Source organism: Ornithorhynchus anatinus, chromosome 9 (genome assembly GCF_004115215.2).
Source record: "Ornithorhynchus anatinus isolate Pmale09 chromosome 9, mOrnAna1.pri.v4, whole genome shotgun sequence".
NCBI lineage: Eukaryota > Metazoa > Chordata > Mammalia > Monotremata > Ornithorhynchidae > Ornithorhynchus > Ornithorhynchus anatinus.
In genome coordinates this window covers 2,792,501-2,810,130 of record NC_041736.1, presented here as the reverse complement: position 1 = coordinate 2,810,130, position 17,630 = coordinate 2,792,501, and the positions used below count along the sequence as shown (strand labels likewise).

The 17,630-nt window shown below is 45.7% G+C and overlaps 1 protein-coding gene across 2 annotated transcripts in view; it reads left to right on the top strand.

Moving 5' to 3' along the window:
• The window catches only part of GTDC1 (glycosyltransferase like domain containing 1), a 178,683-nt gene that overhangs the window by 141,745 nt on the left and 19,308 nt on the right, over positions 1 to 17,630 (top strand). For both annotated transcript variants that reach the window (XM_039913077.1, XM_029072186.2), the window contains exon 6: positions 11,578 to 11,687. In XM_039913077.1, coding sequence (XP_039769011.1) covers positions 11,578 to 11,687 — 110 coding nt within the window. The remainder of the gene's footprint in view (positions 1 to 11,577; positions 11,688 to 17,630) is intronic.

Sequence of the window (17,630 nt, the reverse complement as noted above, 5' to 3'; positions counted from 1 at the left end):
CCACCAAATCTGTTACATTATACTCTCCCAAGCAGTTAGTACAGTTCTGTGCACACAGTAGAATGATTAATTTAGGTCAATAGGATGATGATTACTATTATCATTTTTCTTGATGGTGGTGATCGGGCAAGAGTCTCAGAGACAGATGGATGTGTTTAGTAGACTAAAACCCCAACTACAGGAAATTAATAAGTACTATAAGTAATAATAAATTGCATCAAAATAAAGAAAAGTAACTCCAAAAGAGGTAAGCATCAACTCCTCCCAGAGGTGTGCAGTGTACAGTGATGTTGAGCGGATTGGATTTGGTTAAGAACTCCCAACATCTCCCTCGTAAAAAAAAGCCAGTCCAGGATTAGAATTTCAAATTCCACATTTTGTTTTAAAGCTTTTGTGGAACACTTTTTTTCATCCCCGACAAGGAGACTTAATGAAATAAAAAAAGAAAATGATCTCCAGCTGCCCCATGGGAGTGAAGGAAAATGTTGCCGGAAACATTCGTGAAGGTTTTCACCACGTTGGGTTTGAAGAGATGGTGAATTAAAGAGGCTTTCGCCATTAACCCAAAGACTCATAATGAACTAATGGGGATTTCTCTTTCAGGCTAAGGCGATGGTGACTGTGATACTTGTTGAGTGCTTACTATTTGCCAAACACTGTTCTCTAAGCCCTGGGGCAGATACGAGTTAATCAGGTTGGACACCGACCCTGTTCCACATGGGGCTCACAGTCTGAGTAAGCGGTAGCAGGATTTAGGTGATAAAAAGTCAATCCAAGTTGGCTTAAATCCCTCTAGGTTGTAAACTTGTTGTGAGCAGGGAATGTGTCTGTTGTATTGTGCTCTCCCCAGCGATTAGTACAGTGTCTGCACCCAGTAAGTGTTCAATAAATAGGAATGACTGATTGACTGACTTAATCTGTCATTCAGTCGACGGCATTTCAGTCAACCCATTTTTCTCCCTCCATCCAGCTGGAACTTTAATAAGCTCATTATGAGCAGGGATTGTGACTACCACCTCTATTATACTGCACTCTCCTAAGTGCTTAGTACAGTGCTCTGCATACAATAAGCACTCAATAATCGATCAGTGGTATTAAGTGAGTGCTTATTTTATGTAGCGTGCTAGACCAAGCGCTTGGGAGAGTTCAGCAGAAGAGAGTTGGTAGGCATGTTCCCTGCCCACAAGAAGCTTACAATCTAGAGGGGGAGAATAAATATGATTGATCGATTGATTGATTGAATTGGCTTGAAACAACAGGCATTTGAACAGCAATTGTATAGTCATTGAGAGACCAAAAAGCTTTCAGATTTTAAACCCTTTATCAAGTCACTTTATAGCAGTAGCATCGATAGTGATGGTAGAGAAGCAGCTTGGCTCAGTGGAAGGTGTCTGGGCTTGGGAGTCAGAGAATGTGGGTTCTAATCCCAGCTCCACCTCTTGTCTGCTGTGTGACCTTGGGCAAGTCACTTAACTTCTCTGTGCCTCAGCCACCTCATCTGTAAAATGGGGATTAAGAGTGTGAGCCCCACGTGGGACAACCTGATTACCTTGTATCAACCCTAGAGCTGAGAACAGTGCTTGGAACGGTACCTTAATTATTGTCATTATTAGTAAATTGTAAGCCCTTTGAGGACAGTGATCGTGTCCACTCTCTCGTACTCTCCCAATTGCTTGGTATAGCGCTCTGCCTACAGTAAGCACTCAATAAATATGATTGATTGGTGAGCAGGAGGGTGAACATTCCCCGCCCACAACGAGCTTATAGTCTAGAGGGGGAGACAGACATTAATATAAAGAAATATGTGACAGATATGTACATAAGTCCTGTGGACTGGGACGGGGAATGAATAAAGGGAGCGAGTCAGGGAGACGCAGAAGGTAGTGGAAGAAAAGGAAAAGAGGGCTTAGTCTGGGAAGGCCTTTTGGAGGAGATGTCTTTTCAGTAAGGTTTTGAAGGTGGGGAGAGTTATTGTCTGTTGGATATGCAGAGGGAGGGCCTTCCAGGCCAGAGGCAGGACGTGGGCGAGAGGACGACGGCGAGATGGATGAGATCGAAGTACGAGTAGGTCGGCATTAGAGGAGCAAAGTGTGTGGGCTGGGTTGTAGTAGGAGGTGGAGAAGCAGTGTTGCCTCATGGAAAGAGCACAGGCCTGGGAGTCACAGGACCTGGGTTCTAATCCCAGCTCCGCCATTTGCCTGCTGTGTGGCCTGGGACAAGTCACTCAATTTCTCAAACCTCCGTTCTTTCGACTTCAAAATAGGAATTCACTACCTGTTCTCCCTCCTACTTAGACTGTGAGTCCCATGTGGGACCCGATTATCATGTATCTATCTACCCCCATGCTTAGTACAGTGCTTGGCACATAGGAAACGGTTAAGTACCACAATGCTTATGATTTTATCCATCGATTGGCTTTATCATTTGCAGGGTAGTGCACTAATCACTTGGAAGGGAACAAACAATATAGTGGATACATTCCCTGCCCACAACGAGCTCTCAGTCTATCCCAACTCCTGGGACCTGTCGATCTGACTGCCGAGATCGTTGCCAAGATTCGTCGAAATGGCCAGCCCATCTTCCCATGGGATTTGCCATCAAAGGGGAAACTGAGGTTGGAATTTAGGGATGGCTTGTCTTCATTTTTGTCCCGGTGTCCTGCCGGTGATTTTGCCACACTTCTAGCGGGCAAGGAACGTTCGGTCAACCAAGAAGGAAAAATATCTCAGAAACACAAAGGGCCGGCATAGCGGCGATCCGCCCTTCCTTAAATGTATCCTCCTCAAATCGCCGTTCTCCCTCCAAAGGAAATGGTTTATGAGGATCACAGAGAAAGAGCCGTCGTCTCTTCTTTACTGACTTTTTTATTCACTTAGATATGTTTCGAAGATGAGATTTGATGTTCCTTCTAATTATGGTTACGTGGAGTTCATTTCCTTCTCTCTCCTTAAGCTGGGTGTGAACAGTAAATTCCCCCAAAAAAGAGTTAGGGGAGGGGGACGGGGGAAGGATTTGACTGATGTTCCCATCGCCATAGCAACGGATTTATTTATTAGGAGTTGAAATGACATGAGTTAATATATCACATACCTGCTGAGAGGCCAACTCTCCCCTATTTCAGCTCCAGTTGACAATGAAGTCCCGAATAGATACAGCCAAGGGGTTAATGTTACTCATTAGAAGAACTGGGTCATTACAGACAAATCAAGGCACTTAAGGCAGCCAGGATAAAATACAAAATTCAGCATCTCGACGAGTGAGGGTTTTTATGTTAATTAACCTTATTTTCCTTGGTTTTAAAAAAAAAATCCGTCTCCGCTCGTGACAGTGGGTCAATTAATTGAAAAAAAATAGGAAGCTAGTTTACTCTCCTCTCGTTGCCATCTTCATTTCTTCCGCAAGGGTTTCATTATTTTATGGAAAATTCTTATGTCTATATGATGAGTAAAAAGGGTATTAAAATTAAGAGGGGAGTCATCATGGAAATCAGCCTTACCGCAAGGGAGTGAGTGAAGAAAAGCCTTGGAAATGAAAATAAATAAGCCTCGCTAATTCCTCACCTAAGGAGCAGAGCGGAAGCTTGATAGAGCCAGGAGTTATTTTGGGGTGGTGGGGTGAGCCCTCCTTTATTAAGCGGCTGCATCATGATTTGACCTTCAGGAACGGAAACTTTGGAGAAGTCCTTCCAACTGGTCAGGAAAACAACTTATTTGGGGGGCAGCCGGTGAGCGCTTTCACAGACGACGACTTTTCCAGTTCGTAATTTGGCTGCTTTATTTCCAATACAATTAGATACATTAGTTGAGAGGTTTGATGAAAACGGTCGAGGGGGCGTTTTTAACTTGTAAGTCATAAATAGTGTGGAACATCGGTTCCCCCGCACCCCTGAAAGCTATATTTTATACTTTTTCTAAAGAGTCTTTATGTGAAACAGGGGGAGTTTTCAGAACGGGAGAAGATTTATATCTCCAAACTGCTTTATTTTCATTCCACTACTCCCTCCACCAACCCACTTCTTACAACGACTTTCATATCTACTAAGAATTGCAAAAGGATTTAGAAAAAAAAAAACAAACCTCAAACAGGAAATAGGAGGATTCAAAAGCGATGTTGACGAGGGTGAGAGTGTTTCCAACTTTCTGAAATTCATTTTAGCATTATTATTATTATGGTATTTGTTCATTCAATAGTATTTATTGAGCGCTTACTATGTGCAGAGCACTGTACTAAGCGCTTGGAATGTACCGATCGGCAACAGATAGAGACGGTCCCTGCCCTTCGACGGGCTTCCGGTCTAATCGGGGGGAGACGGGCAGACATGAACAGTGGCAATAAATAGAGTCAAGATAAATAGAGTCAAATGTGTTAAGCGCTTACTATGTGCCGAGCACTGTTCTAAGCACTGAGCACGGTTCTAAGTGCTTCTAAGTATGCGTTACCGCTGGATTATAAGCACCTTAAGGGGAGGGATGATGTCCTCTAACTCTTTTGTACACTCCCAAGGATTTAGTGCTGTGTTCTGCGAGTAATAGATGCTTAATCAATACTTCTCATTGATTTCTAGACTCTAAGTGTGTTACAGGCAGGGAATGTGTCTGCCAACTCTATTGCACTGTACTCTCCCAAGAGCTCAGTCCAGTGCTCCGCACCCAGTAAGTGCTCCATAAATACCACGGATGATGATGCTTTATTGTCCCTAATCCACCCCTCCCACCCAACTCACTCCTAGGTTTTCCACAGAAACCTATTCATATCTATGTGCCGGTGTGCTCACCTACCTTCTCTCTCCTGTTCGATTGTGAGGTTGTTGAGGATGGGGCTGGGTCTAATACAGACCCCACACGTGTGTGCTACACAACTTTCTTTTTGTTTGCTGCTAAAAGGGCTTATTCGTTAGACAATTCCATAAAAAATGATTTCATCGTGACACCTTGGGAATTATTTTGGTGCGACCCAAATGCATTCCTCCACCTGCTTCCGTTCCTCGAGAACGGGAAACGTGTCTACCAGCGCTGTTACATTGTATTCTCGCCTGTGCTTAGAATAGTGCTCTGCACACTGTAAGCACTCATTAAATATGATCGATCGATGGGTTGTCGATTTGGTACCGGACCCGGTCTTTGGCCAAGAACCGCGAGCTTTCAACCATTAACCCACTAGACCTAAGTTTTGATTTTTTCCATCCCTCCCATAAACTTAGACGTCCCCATCCCTCGACAGGGCTCATCATGGCAAGCTCTTTCAATAGTGCAGAGGGAATTTTAAATTTAGATTTCCTTCACTATATATTATACAAGTCAGCCTTTCACAGCTCCTAAGAAAAGACTCTAGGAACACTTATCCAATGTCTTCCCATGTTAAAATCCACCTAACTTTGTTCCTCCTTCACTCCTGTCCATTTCCCCCTTGGAGATGAAGAAAAAGGAATAGCTAAATAAAGTCGCTGTCTTTTTACATCTACATTTTTGGCGTATTCAAAATAAGTACATTCTGTACAGAAAAATGGAGTTGAGCTACAAAGCAAACACTTCATCGGAGAGCATCTGCCTTGTAAATATAATCTATAAAAGGCTACCAAATGTCCCCTCACATTTTTTTTTGATAGTTTACTAAAACTGGATGGAGACTTTGTCTTTGTCTCTCACGCATCAAGCCCTCTCACGGTCAGAAACATAAGGTAGATGAACTCTCAACAAGATGGCTTCCTTGGGCCATCAATCCGTTAACCTATGGTAATTATTGAGCACTGTGGGCAGAGCACTGTATTAAATGCTCCTCTAGACTGTAAGATCCTGGTGGGCAGGGATCGTGTTGACCACTTCTAGTGTACTGTACTCTCCCACGTGCTTAATATGGTGCTCTGCTCACTGTGAGCTCTCTGTAAATGTCACTGATTCATTCATTCAGTGATATTTATTGAGCGTTTACTGTACGCAGAGCACTGTACCGAATCCATAATATAACAATAAACACACACATTCCCTGCCCACAATGACCGATCGATTGATTGGAGAGTTGGTTATTTATATTAGTGTCCGCCTCCCCTCTGAACTGTAAGCTCCTTATGGGCAGGGAACGTGTCTGTTATATTGTTGTGTCGTACTTTCTCAAGTGCTTAGTACAGTGCTCCGCACACAAAAGCAGTCGGTAAATAAGATTGGTTGATGGATTGATTTTGATCTTGTTATCTCTTAAGTATTCTTGAGAATACAGATAAGTCTGTCAATGTTCCCTTGTCTCTTTCCAGGCACAGAGTGTTGGACTGAATTTTCTTTTTTGGCGTACCCAGGGCTTAGATTTTATCATCGGTAGCCTCATATGTGAACATATGTCATACGTTATGTGATTAGGGAGAGATGGAGAAAGACGTTTGTATTTAGTCCCCCCCCTCAAACGCTTAGATACTTTCCCACCCCACCGCCACAGACTCTTGTACTCCTTGCCTCCCTTACCGGTAATTTATTTAATTGCCTGTCTCCCCTGGGAGACTGTAAACTCCTTGAGTCAGGAATCGTAAATACCAACTGCATCGACTCTCGCAAGCACTTGGTACGGTGCTCTGCGCAACTAAGCACTCGATAAGTACCTTCGAACGACTGAACTTGGGCGAGGCACTTCACCACTGCATGCCTAGGTTTTCTCATCTTGAAAATGGGTATAAGATCCCGGCTCTCCCGACCTCTTTGAGGTGAGCCTCACGTGGGATAGCCACTGGGTCCGATCCGATATCTGGTATCCACTCCAGTGGCTAAGCAGGGCTTGGTACAGGTGAGAGAACTAATAGGGACCGTAACCAGACACAAAGAATGGGAGAAATTCCGGGATCGGATGGACATGATACCTGCAGTATCAAATAATCAGTCAGTGGTATTTATTGAGCATATTTATGGAGGTCTATGCCAAGCTATGTGCTTGAGAGAGTGAGCTAGGAGAGGTAGGTATACACAGTCCACCCCCGGAAAAGGATCTTAAAGTCCGATGGGGCGTAATGATGTCCGTCCGGTTTTATACCAGACGTATTTAGGGCCAATATTTGTATTTCCAAAATGAGGAGTCCCAGTGTTATCACCCCTTATGATGTCTGCTTATGGCCCCTCTTAGTGAGTCTGACATGGAGATGCCAGTTCCATTGTATATAATAATGATAATGATGGCATTTGTTAAGCGCTTACTATTTGCCAAGCACTGTTCTAAGCACTGGGGGAGATACAACGTAATCACGTTGTCCCACGTGGTGCTCACAGTTTTAATCCGCCCTTTACAGATGAGGTCACTGAGGCCCAGAGAAGTTAGTAATAGTAATGATAATGTTGGTATTTGTTAAGCGCTTACTACGTGCAGAGCACTGTTCTAAGCGCTGGGGTAGATACAGGGTAATCAGGTTGTCTCTCGTGAGGCTCACAGTCTTAATCCCCATTTTACAGATGAGGTAACTGAGGCACAGAGCAGTTAAGTTACCTGCCCACAGTCACACCTGACAGATGGCGGAGCCGGGATTAGAACCCGCGACCTCTGACTCCCAAGCCCGGGCTCTTTCCACTGGTGATTTGGGTAATAGTTGCAGTTATAATAGTAGAGGGAGAAGAAGCAGTGTGGTCTAGTGAAAAGAGCTCAGGCCTGAGAGTCAGAGGATCTGGGTTTTAATCCTGGCTCCGCCTCTTGCTTGCTGTGTATCTTTGGGCAAGTTACTTCGCTTCTCTGTGCCTCGATTCTTTACCTGTAAAATGGGGACTCAGAACCTGCTCTCCCTCCCACGTAGGTGGTGAGCTCCACGTGAGAGAGGGACTGCGTCCAAACTGATCGTCTTGTGTGTCCCCCAGCTCCTAGTACGGTGCTCGGCACATATTAAAGACTTATCTGTTAGTAGTAGTCATAGTGATAGTAATGGTATTTATCGAGCACCTAAAAGGCTTCACTAGTAGGGGAAGAAAGCCCCAAATCCTCATGGCTCACATGTGTGAGGACGCTTTGGCCTAAAAAAATGTGGGATTACATTGTGGGTTTGCATTCTTCAGTACTATTAGCAACAAAACAAACCTTGGGTTAGGCCGCTTCTGAAAAGAATTACTTGCCGAAGGAATCTAATTCCTAGAGACCTCCCAATTTCCAAAGATTCTAAATGCCATTTTGAATGTTAATTAGACGATACATTTGTTTTCAATCGTGGCACCAGAAATATTGACTGAATTATAAATTCGCACGTGTAGGTTTGCAGATGTGATTTTTTTTTTCCTAGAGATTTCCTGAACGGTATCATTTTTGATGTTTCATAGAGCAGTTTGATCAACTTTCAGATTCCCCTGCCGTAATTAGCCCGACGGAAAGACATCATTGCTAATAAATCAAGTATTTTCCTGTAATAAAAAGAGAAACAGAAAATCCTAACTAATAAATTAAAAACCAAATATTTTTAAGACATCTGGTCCACATCTGTCTGAAATAGGATAATTTAAAACAGTGTAATTAGAGGCAAGAAGTACTGCAATCTTCACACCTTAGAATGTAGAAAATAACTCATTCCATTTTTAAGGGGATTTACAGAGTTAGAGAATTTTTGAATTCATTTTTCCGGGCCTTCCACCCCCCATTCCGTCACCGCAAAGAAGACGGACAAGTGGCTATCTTTGGGGATAAAAATCCAGTGCGTTCGAGCGTGTGTGTTCGTTCCCCTCCCACCCTCCCGAGAAGGAAAGAGTGCGTGAGCGTCATCGCGGCTCTGTGACGTAAGGTCTTGAAGACTTTGTGAGTACATGCAGACTTTTGCCAGTTTCTTTGTGAAAAATTTCACAACTAGCCTCCTGTTGCCAATTATCTATTTGAGGCCTAAGGGTGGAAGTGGAGGAAGAAAAGGAAACAGACACCAATTTTCCTTTCTTGTCATCCCGGGACACAAAAGAGTCAGAAGCTTTAGGAAACTGAAGCATTTATATCATTTTTATCCAAGTTATAATCGTAATTATCTCTGTATTTGTTAAGCGCTTAAGTATGCACCGAACACTGAACTGAGCGCTGAGGTAGATATAATAATAATAATAATGTTGGTATTTGTTAAATGCTTACTATGTGCAGAGCACTGTTCTAAGCGCTGGGGTAGATATAAGGTGATCAGGTCATCCCACGTGAGGCTCACAGTTATCCCCATTTTACAGACGAGGTAACTGAGGCACAGAGAAGTGAAGTGACTCGCCCACAGTCACACAGCTGACAAGTGGCAGAGCCAGGAGTCGAACCCATGACCTCTGACTCTGAAGCCCAGGCTCTTTCCACTGCGCCACGCCGCTTCCCCTGATTATATAAGATAATCGGGTCCCACATGGGACTCACGGTCTAAGTAGGAGGGAGAAATCGAATTCCCATTTTGAAGATGAGGGAACAGAGGCACAGAGAAGGTAAGTGACTTCTGGAATGTCACACGGCAGTAAGTGGAGGAGTCAGGATTAGAACCCAGGTCGTCTGACTCCCAGGCCCGTGCTCTATCCACTCGACCCCGTCGTGGCTCAGTGGAAAGAGCACGGGCTCGGGAGTCAGAGGTCATGAGTTCGAATGCCGGCTCTGCCACTTAGCTGTGTGACTGTGGGCAGGTCACTTCACTTCTCTGGGCCTCAGTTACCTCATCTGTAAAATGGGGATTACCTGTGAGCCTCACGTGGGACAACCTGATTACCCTGTATCTACCCCAGCGCTTAGAACAGTGCTCGGCACATAGTGAGCGCTTTACGAATACCAACATTATTAACATTATTTTCTCCCGGAATTAAGGGTGGTTGGGACCGAAACCATCTGAGCAGCCCTCAGTGTAAACGGTGGAGAAGAGAGGACTCAGTACAGACCATCGTGAGGAGGCAGTGTGGTCTAATGGAAAGAGCGCGGGCCTGAAAGTCAGGATAGCCAAGTCCTAACTCTGGCTCTGTTCCTGATTTGCTGGATTACCTTAGATAAGTCACTTCACTCTCTCTGAGCATCAGTTTCCCCATCTGTCAAATGGGGATTCCGTACCTGTCCTCCTGTCCCCTTAAACTGAGTGCCCTCCTGTGGGACAGGCGCTGCGTCTGATCCGATTAGCAGATGTCTACCCCGGTGCTCACTGTAGTGTCCAGCGCATAGAAGCAGCGTGGCTCAGTGGAAAGAGCCCGGGCTTAGGAGTCAGAGGTCATGGGTTCTAATCCCGGCTCCACCACTTGTCAGCTGTGTGACTTTGGGCAAGTCACCTGACTTCTCGGTGCCTCAGTTACCTCATCTGTAAAATGGGGATTGAGACTGTGAGCCTCAAGTGGGACAACCTGATTACCCTATATCTACCCCAGAGCTTAGAACGGTGCTTGGCACATAGTAAGCGCTAACAAATAACATCATTATTATTATTATTACTCTATAACTATCACTGTAATAAATAATATTAATTGTTGTGATTATAGCAATAGCAATCGCTATTATTAATATTAGCAGCGATGAGATCGTGTGAAGTACCCCAAGGCTTATCACAGTGCTTGGCAATCAAACTCCCTTCTCCGTCTCCTTTCTGTGTCACACTTGCACTTGAATTTGCACGCTTTATTCACCCCACCCCCAGCACTTATGTTCATATCCATAATTGACTTATTCACATCAATATGTGTCTACCAACTGTATTATATTCTTCTCTCCCAAGCGCTTAGTACAGTGCTCTGCACACAGTAAGAAGTCAATAAGTGCAATTAATTGATTTGTTTATGAGAAGCAGCACTGGCTAGTGGATAGAGAGCCCAGGCGTAGGAGTCAGAAGGCTCTGAGTTCTAATCCAGGTTCCATCACTTGTCTGCCATGTGAATGTTCAATAGTATTTTCATTCAATAGTATTTATTAATAATGTTGGTATTTGTTAAGCGCTTACTATGTGCCGAGCACTGTTCTAAGCGCTGGGGTAGACATAGGGGAATCAGGTTGTCCCACGTGGGGCTCACAGTTTTCATCCCCATTTTACAGATGAGGGAACCGAGGCCCAGAGAAGTTAAGTGACTCGCCCACAGTCACACAGCCGACAAGTGGCAGAGCTGGGATTCGAACTCATGAGCCCTGACTCCAAAGCCCATGCTCTTTCCACTGAGCCACGCTGCTTCTTACTATGTGCAGAGCACTGTACTAAGCGCTTGGGACGAACAAGTCGGCAACAGATAGAGACGGTCCCTGCCGTTTGACGGGCTTACGGTCTAATCGGGGGAATGTGGGCAAGTCACTTCACTTCTCTGGGCCTCAGTTACCTTATCTGTAAAATGGGGATTAAGACTGTGAACCCCATCTGGGACAGGGACTATGTCCAACCTGATTAACTTGTATCTACCCCAGCAATTGGAGCAATGATTGACACATAGTAAATGCTTAACGAGGACCATGAAAAAAAAAAGACAGCGAGTGATGGTCTTGATGGGATGAAAACCCTTTTTGGGCAAAACAGTGATGGCAGGTTTCTGGAAGGAGGGGAAAGCTTTGCAATTTCTACGACTAAACGTTGACCAGGAAGGAAATCACTGCTCAGAAAGCGATTTGCTCTCGCCTCCACAGGCAGGTAATGCAAAGTCCGCTCTGTTTGTCTCTTTGTAGGGAGCATGACAAAGGCCCCGAGTTGTTTTTCAAAACCCTTCTGCGGCTCAAAGAGGCTGGACTGACTTTCCACGTCTCAGTCCTTGGAGAGACCTTCTCCGATGTCCCAGGTAACGTGTTTGTTTCTTTCTATTCCTCTAACAACCACTTCCGCCTGTGGCTTAAGCGTGAGTAGCCATTTTCACATTTCCTTCCTTTGGAACATTCCAGATGAATTGTCTGCACCAACATTGTCCGATTCAGTTAAAAAAAAAAAAACCGTAAGTAAATATTCCAAGCTTCATCTTGAGATCGCGAAGTCATCCGTTTTATCAAATATATTTTACACAGTGCGTCTTGGTGTAAATAAAACATTTAGCCCGAGGCACGGTGGTGGTTCCGAGAACTGGGAGTTGGTAACTGGATTCTGAACCTTTCACCTCTAGGCCACTAGCTTTAATCCCGTGAAATCCGTTACCATCTGTTGAGCGGCTGGTGTGAAGGGAGTATCAAAGACTCCTTGCTAATTTGGATGGGACTCCGACCTCTGTTGCTAACCTTAGGCCCGAAACCAATAGATCTGCAGGCCACAAGAATGTGGACGGCTTGAGATGGATTCAACCCAATTTGTTCGTATCCACCCCGGCGCTTAGAACAGTGCCTGGCACACAGTAAGCGCTTAACGAATACCACGGTTATTATTATTCATAGGACTCCAATCCATTCTCCGCATCTTCTCTGGTTTTCTGGCCTCCCAGATGATCATTCTGACACTTCTTCCAAATGCTCTTGCGACTCCCCCAGTGCTTAGAACAGTGCTTGACCCAAAGGACTCTCGGCGAATACAACAATCATTACTATCATTATTCTGCTCCCAATAAACCTTAAGTTAGTCTTGTGAGCATGACGAACGAGTATGTACTGGACTTCCAAAATACTTAGACCATCTTTGACCCAACGAAGGGAGAGCTGGGATCATGCCAGCCTACGTGAGATGCCCTCCTGGTTTTTTTGGTGGGTTGTTTTTTTTTTTCATTTTAAGGTATTCGTTAAGAGTTTACAACATGCCGGACACTGTACTAAGCGCTGGGGTAGGTACAAGCTGATCAGGTTGGACGCAGTCCCTGTTCCCAAACAGGGCTGTCTTAATCCCCAGTATTAGATGAGGTAACTGAGGCCCAGAGAAGTGAAGTGACTTGCCCAAGGTCACACAGAAGACAATCGGTGATTAGAACTCAGGTCCTACTGACTCCCAGGCCCGGGCTCTAACCAGTAGGCCACGCTGCTTCTCGGTCCTACAGAGAGGAAAGGGGAGATCCACTGTCTAGTGGAAAAGAGTGATTCTTGCTCCACTGTGGAGGTCAAAAGACGGTTCGATGACCTCCAGCATGTAACTTGCTCTCTGAACTGTTTGAACACCATTTCTTAATCCACCGACTGAATCTTCGTGAAAGTTTAGATCGGATCGAGTCTTCATTCCCGTAGTACTGACTCCTGTAAATGGCAACAGGAATCGCAATGTCTTCCAGAGCTCCCTTTCTACCAAAAAAGTGCCCTCATTGGGAATTTGGAGTCAATCGTGATGTCTTGAGCTCATTCGGTCCATGGTTGGTGCATCGGTGGTCAAGCCCAGATTTCCACTACTTAGTTATCCGGTGATGATTATGGCATTCGTTAAGAGCTTACTAAGAGCCCTGGGGTAGATACAAGTTAATCAGGTCAGACCCAGTCTAAGAGGGAGAACAGGAATTGAATCTCCATTTTACAGATGGGGAAACCGAGGCCCAGAGAAGTGAAGTGACTTGCTCAAGGTCACACAGCAGACAAGTGGAGAAGGCAGGATTAGCCGCCAGGTCCTCAGACTCCCAAGTCGGTGCTCTTTCCATTAGGCCACGCTGCTTCTTGAACCCTGTCACGGCAACCCTAGCCAGATCTTTGCAGAATCTTTCTCCCTCCTCATCAGGGTTTATCATCGCTGGCCAAATGCAATGGTCGGAATAGTCCAGAGCTTCAGTTTTGAAGAGAAACAGTAAGGCTATCGGGAAAGATTTCCTCCAGGAACTATCGAGGGACCAGACACTTCTGCATCCTGAACGTGACACCTGAGAGCCCCAGAGTCTCGAGAACGAAGGCATCTCCAGCAGAAAGGGAGTCTGGCAACTTTCTCTCTGTGTGGAGAAAGGATTAGACAGAAAAAAAACCAATTCAAACTCTTTAGTCTGGAAGGTTGCCAGGTGAGGTCACAATAATCGACGTTTATAAAATGACAAAGGAAGTGGAGCGGGTAAACCCAGGATTGTTGTTTGTCAGAGGCCATAGTCCCGGAGCGATTTCCCCCCACGCCCACACTGGAGCTGGCAGGGAGTAAATTTAGATTGAACAAAAAAGAATCCCATCTTTGCCCAGCGGGCTGGGATACCTGATGGAATTTGTTTCCAAAGGAGCTTGTGTAGATGGAAGTAACAGGGGGTCAGGAGGGAACGTGGCTCAGTGGAAAGCGCCCGGGCTTGGGAATCAGAGGTCATGGGTTCCAATCCCAGCTTGTCAGCTGTGTGGCTGTGGGCAAGTCACTTCACTTCTCTGGGCCTCAGTTACCTCATCTATAAAACGGGGATTAACTGTGAACCTCACGTGGGACAACCTGATGATCCTGTGTCTATCCCAGCGCTTAGCACAGTGCTCTGCACATAGTAAGCGCTTAACAAATATCAACATTAGTATTATTTTTATTGTCCGAGAGGGGCTTGGCTAGATTCGTGAATGAGGGGTCCAAAGTGGGTGACTAGAGGGGTAGGTAGGGTGGCCTGCCTTTAAACATTCGGTTGGCTGTCCAGGCAGGCTTCCTTCCTCAGTGGAGATGCAGTGTGGCCTAGTGGAAAGAGCATGGTCCTGGAGGTCAGAGGACCTGAGTTCTAAATCCAACTTTGCCACTTACTTGCTTGGTAACTTTCATTCATTCAGTCATTCGATCGTATTTATTGAGCACTTAACTGTGTGCAGAGCTCTGTACTAAGCGCTTGGGAAGTACAATTCAGCAACAAATACAGACACTCGCTGTCCACGACGGGCTCACAGTCTAGAAGGGGGGAGACAGACATCAAAACAAGTAAACAGGCATCGGTAGCATCATTATAAATAAATAGAATTCTAGCTATATACACATCATTAAACTAATCGAATTATAATTATAAATATGAACGTATATAAACAAGTGCTGTGGGGCGGGGAGGGGGTAGAGCAAAGGGAGGGAGTCGGGGTGATGGGGAGAGGAGGAGGAGCAGAGGAAAAGGGGGGCTCAGTCTGGGAAGGTCTCCTGGAGGAGCTGAGCCTTCAGGAGGACTTTGAAGGGGGGAAGTGTGCTAGTTCAGCGGATTTGAGGAGGGTGGGCATTCCAGGCCAGAGGTAGGACGTGAGCCGGGGTCGACGGCGGGACAGGTGAGAACGAGGCACAGCGAGAAGGTCAAAGAGGAGCAGAGTGTGCAGGCTGGGCTGTAGAAGGAGAAGGCGGGAGGTGAGGTAGGAGGAGGCAAGGCGATGGAGAGCTCTGAAGCCAAGAGCGAGGAGTTTTTGCTTGATACAGAGGTTGATAAGCAACCACTGGAGATTTTTAAGGAGGGGGGTGACATGCCCAGAGCGTTTCCGTAGAAAGATAATCCGGGCAGCAGGTAAAGTATAGACTGAAGCCGGGAGAGACAGGAGGTTGGCAGATCAGAAAGGAGGCTGACAGTCATCCGGTCGGGATGTGATGAGTGATCATGTCACTTCTCCGGGTCTGTAAAATGGTCAATCAATACCCGTTCCTACAAGGACTGTGACCAGCCTGATTATCTACCCCAGCAATAAATAGGGTGCTTGAAACATAGTAGGTGCTTAAAATATACACGATTATTATGCTACAGTTACTGCTGACCCGTCAGCAACAGAATTCCAGATTGGACAAACCACTGGCCCGGGTGGGAATTGTGCCTGCCGACTCTGTGGTAGTGATCTCACCCAAGTGTTTAGTGCAGTGCTGAGCCCACAGTAAGTGCTCAATCAATATCTTTGATTGGCTGATTGATCGACTGATTGACTCAGGAATGGCCTTCCTCTGGCAACAGTTGAAAACACCACAGACAGTTAAACTTGCGCGATATTCTGGGTTGTTTTTTTTAATTCAGCGGCTGCTGGCACCTTCAACAAAGAGAGGGCTAGAAAAAGCGAGAGGTGATAGATGCAAATCATTCCATTTTGTTCCAAATCATAGATGAGGAATTTCGGCATCAGCATACGTAGTGTTTACTGAGAACCTGTGGATGTGGAAACTAAACTCACTGGGTGAATATAGGGACATACCTCGTCATCATCATCATTAATGGTATTTATTGAGCGCTTACTGCGTGCAGAGCGCTGTACTAAGCATTCGGGAGAATACAATACACTGATTAGCGGTCACGTTCCCTGTCCACAATGGGCTTACAGTCTAGAGTGGGAGAGACAGAAGTCAATTCAAATAAATAAAATTATAGATAGGTACATAAGTGCTCTGGGGCTGGAAGGGGAGAAGAGCAAAGGGAGGAAGTCAGGGTGATGCAGAAGGGAGTGGGAGATGTGGAAAAGAGGCGCTTAGACTGGGAAGGCCTTTTGGAGGAGATGGGCCTTCAATAAAGCTTTGAAGGGGAGGAGAGGAATAGTCTGTGGGATTTGAGGAAGGAGGCATTCCAAGCCAGAGGCAGGATGTGGGCAAAGGGTCAGATACGATCTGATCAGCCAGTGCTTAGAACAGTGCTTGGCACATAGTAAGCGCTTAGCACCGCTATTATTATTATTAGGAGCCCATGGTAGAAAGTGTATATCAATTTACGGGTCAGATTTCATCTGCGTGGCTTAGTGGAAAGAGCACAGGCATGGGAGTCGGAGGTCGTGGGTCCTAATCCCGGCTCTGGCACTTGTCAGCTTTGTGACGTTGGGAAAGTCACTTCACCTGTCTGTGCCTCAGTTACCTCATCTGTAAAATGGGGGTTAAGACTGTGAGCCCCACGTGGGACAACCTGCTAACCTTGTATCCCCCCCCCCCAGCACTTAGAACAGTGCTTGGCACATAGTAAGCGCTTAACAAAGGCCATCATCGTTATTACCCTTATCTGGTTATCAGTCAACCGGAATAATCAGTCCACCGTTGAGCGCTTACTGTTTGCAGAACTCTGTACTAAGCGCTGGGGAGAGTACCCTGTGACAGAGTTGGTAGAAACGTTCCCTGCCCGCAAGGAGCTAAACTAGTTAGCGTGGCTCAGTGGAAAGAGCACGGGCTTTGGAGTCAGGGCTCATGAGTTCGAATCCCAGCTCTGCCACTTGTCGGCTGTGTGACTGTGGGCGAGTCGCTTGACTTCTCTGGGCCTCGGTTCCCTCATCTGTAAAATGGGGATTGAGACTGTGAGCCCCACGTGGGACAACCTGATTCCCCTATGTCTACCCCAGCGCTTAGAACAGTGCTCGGCACATAGTAAGCGCTTAACAAATACCAACATTATTATTATTATTATTTGTTTGGATCGCGTGCCTTCTCTCGTCAGAGCTCTACCCTAAGCCGTTGATAGAGAGCAGTGAAGTTAGAAGGCAGGTTCCCTTTCCTTGAGGAGCTTACAGTCAAGAGAGTTAAAGAGCGGCTTCAGTCTTGGCGGGATAAAATAGTGGACGAGGCTACTGAGGGAGGGTGTGGAAGACATTTTGGGAAAGAACAGATGTCCATCTGTCTTGAGTGGTTTAGCCATCCATCTGCCTGGAGGCAGCGGGCTGAACCAGATGGCTACTAACTGTCCCACCCATCTCCGCGACTTTAGGAATTTTTTCTTTTAATCTTGGATTTGCAAATGAGGAGGGTTTGTGCTTTTTAAGGTGAAGAAGATGCCAACACAAGCCTAGAGCCTGAATGGCCGGAAAAACTTCTGTCCTAGCTGCATGGGGCTTTGACTTTGATATTCTAAGCCGTGGCAGAATTTTGCATTTGGACGGAAAGTCTTACCTTTGTGCTAAAATCGTAACTTTCTAAGAAAGCCTATAAAAGGTGAAGCTAGTTTTCAACAAGTCCCTAAAGA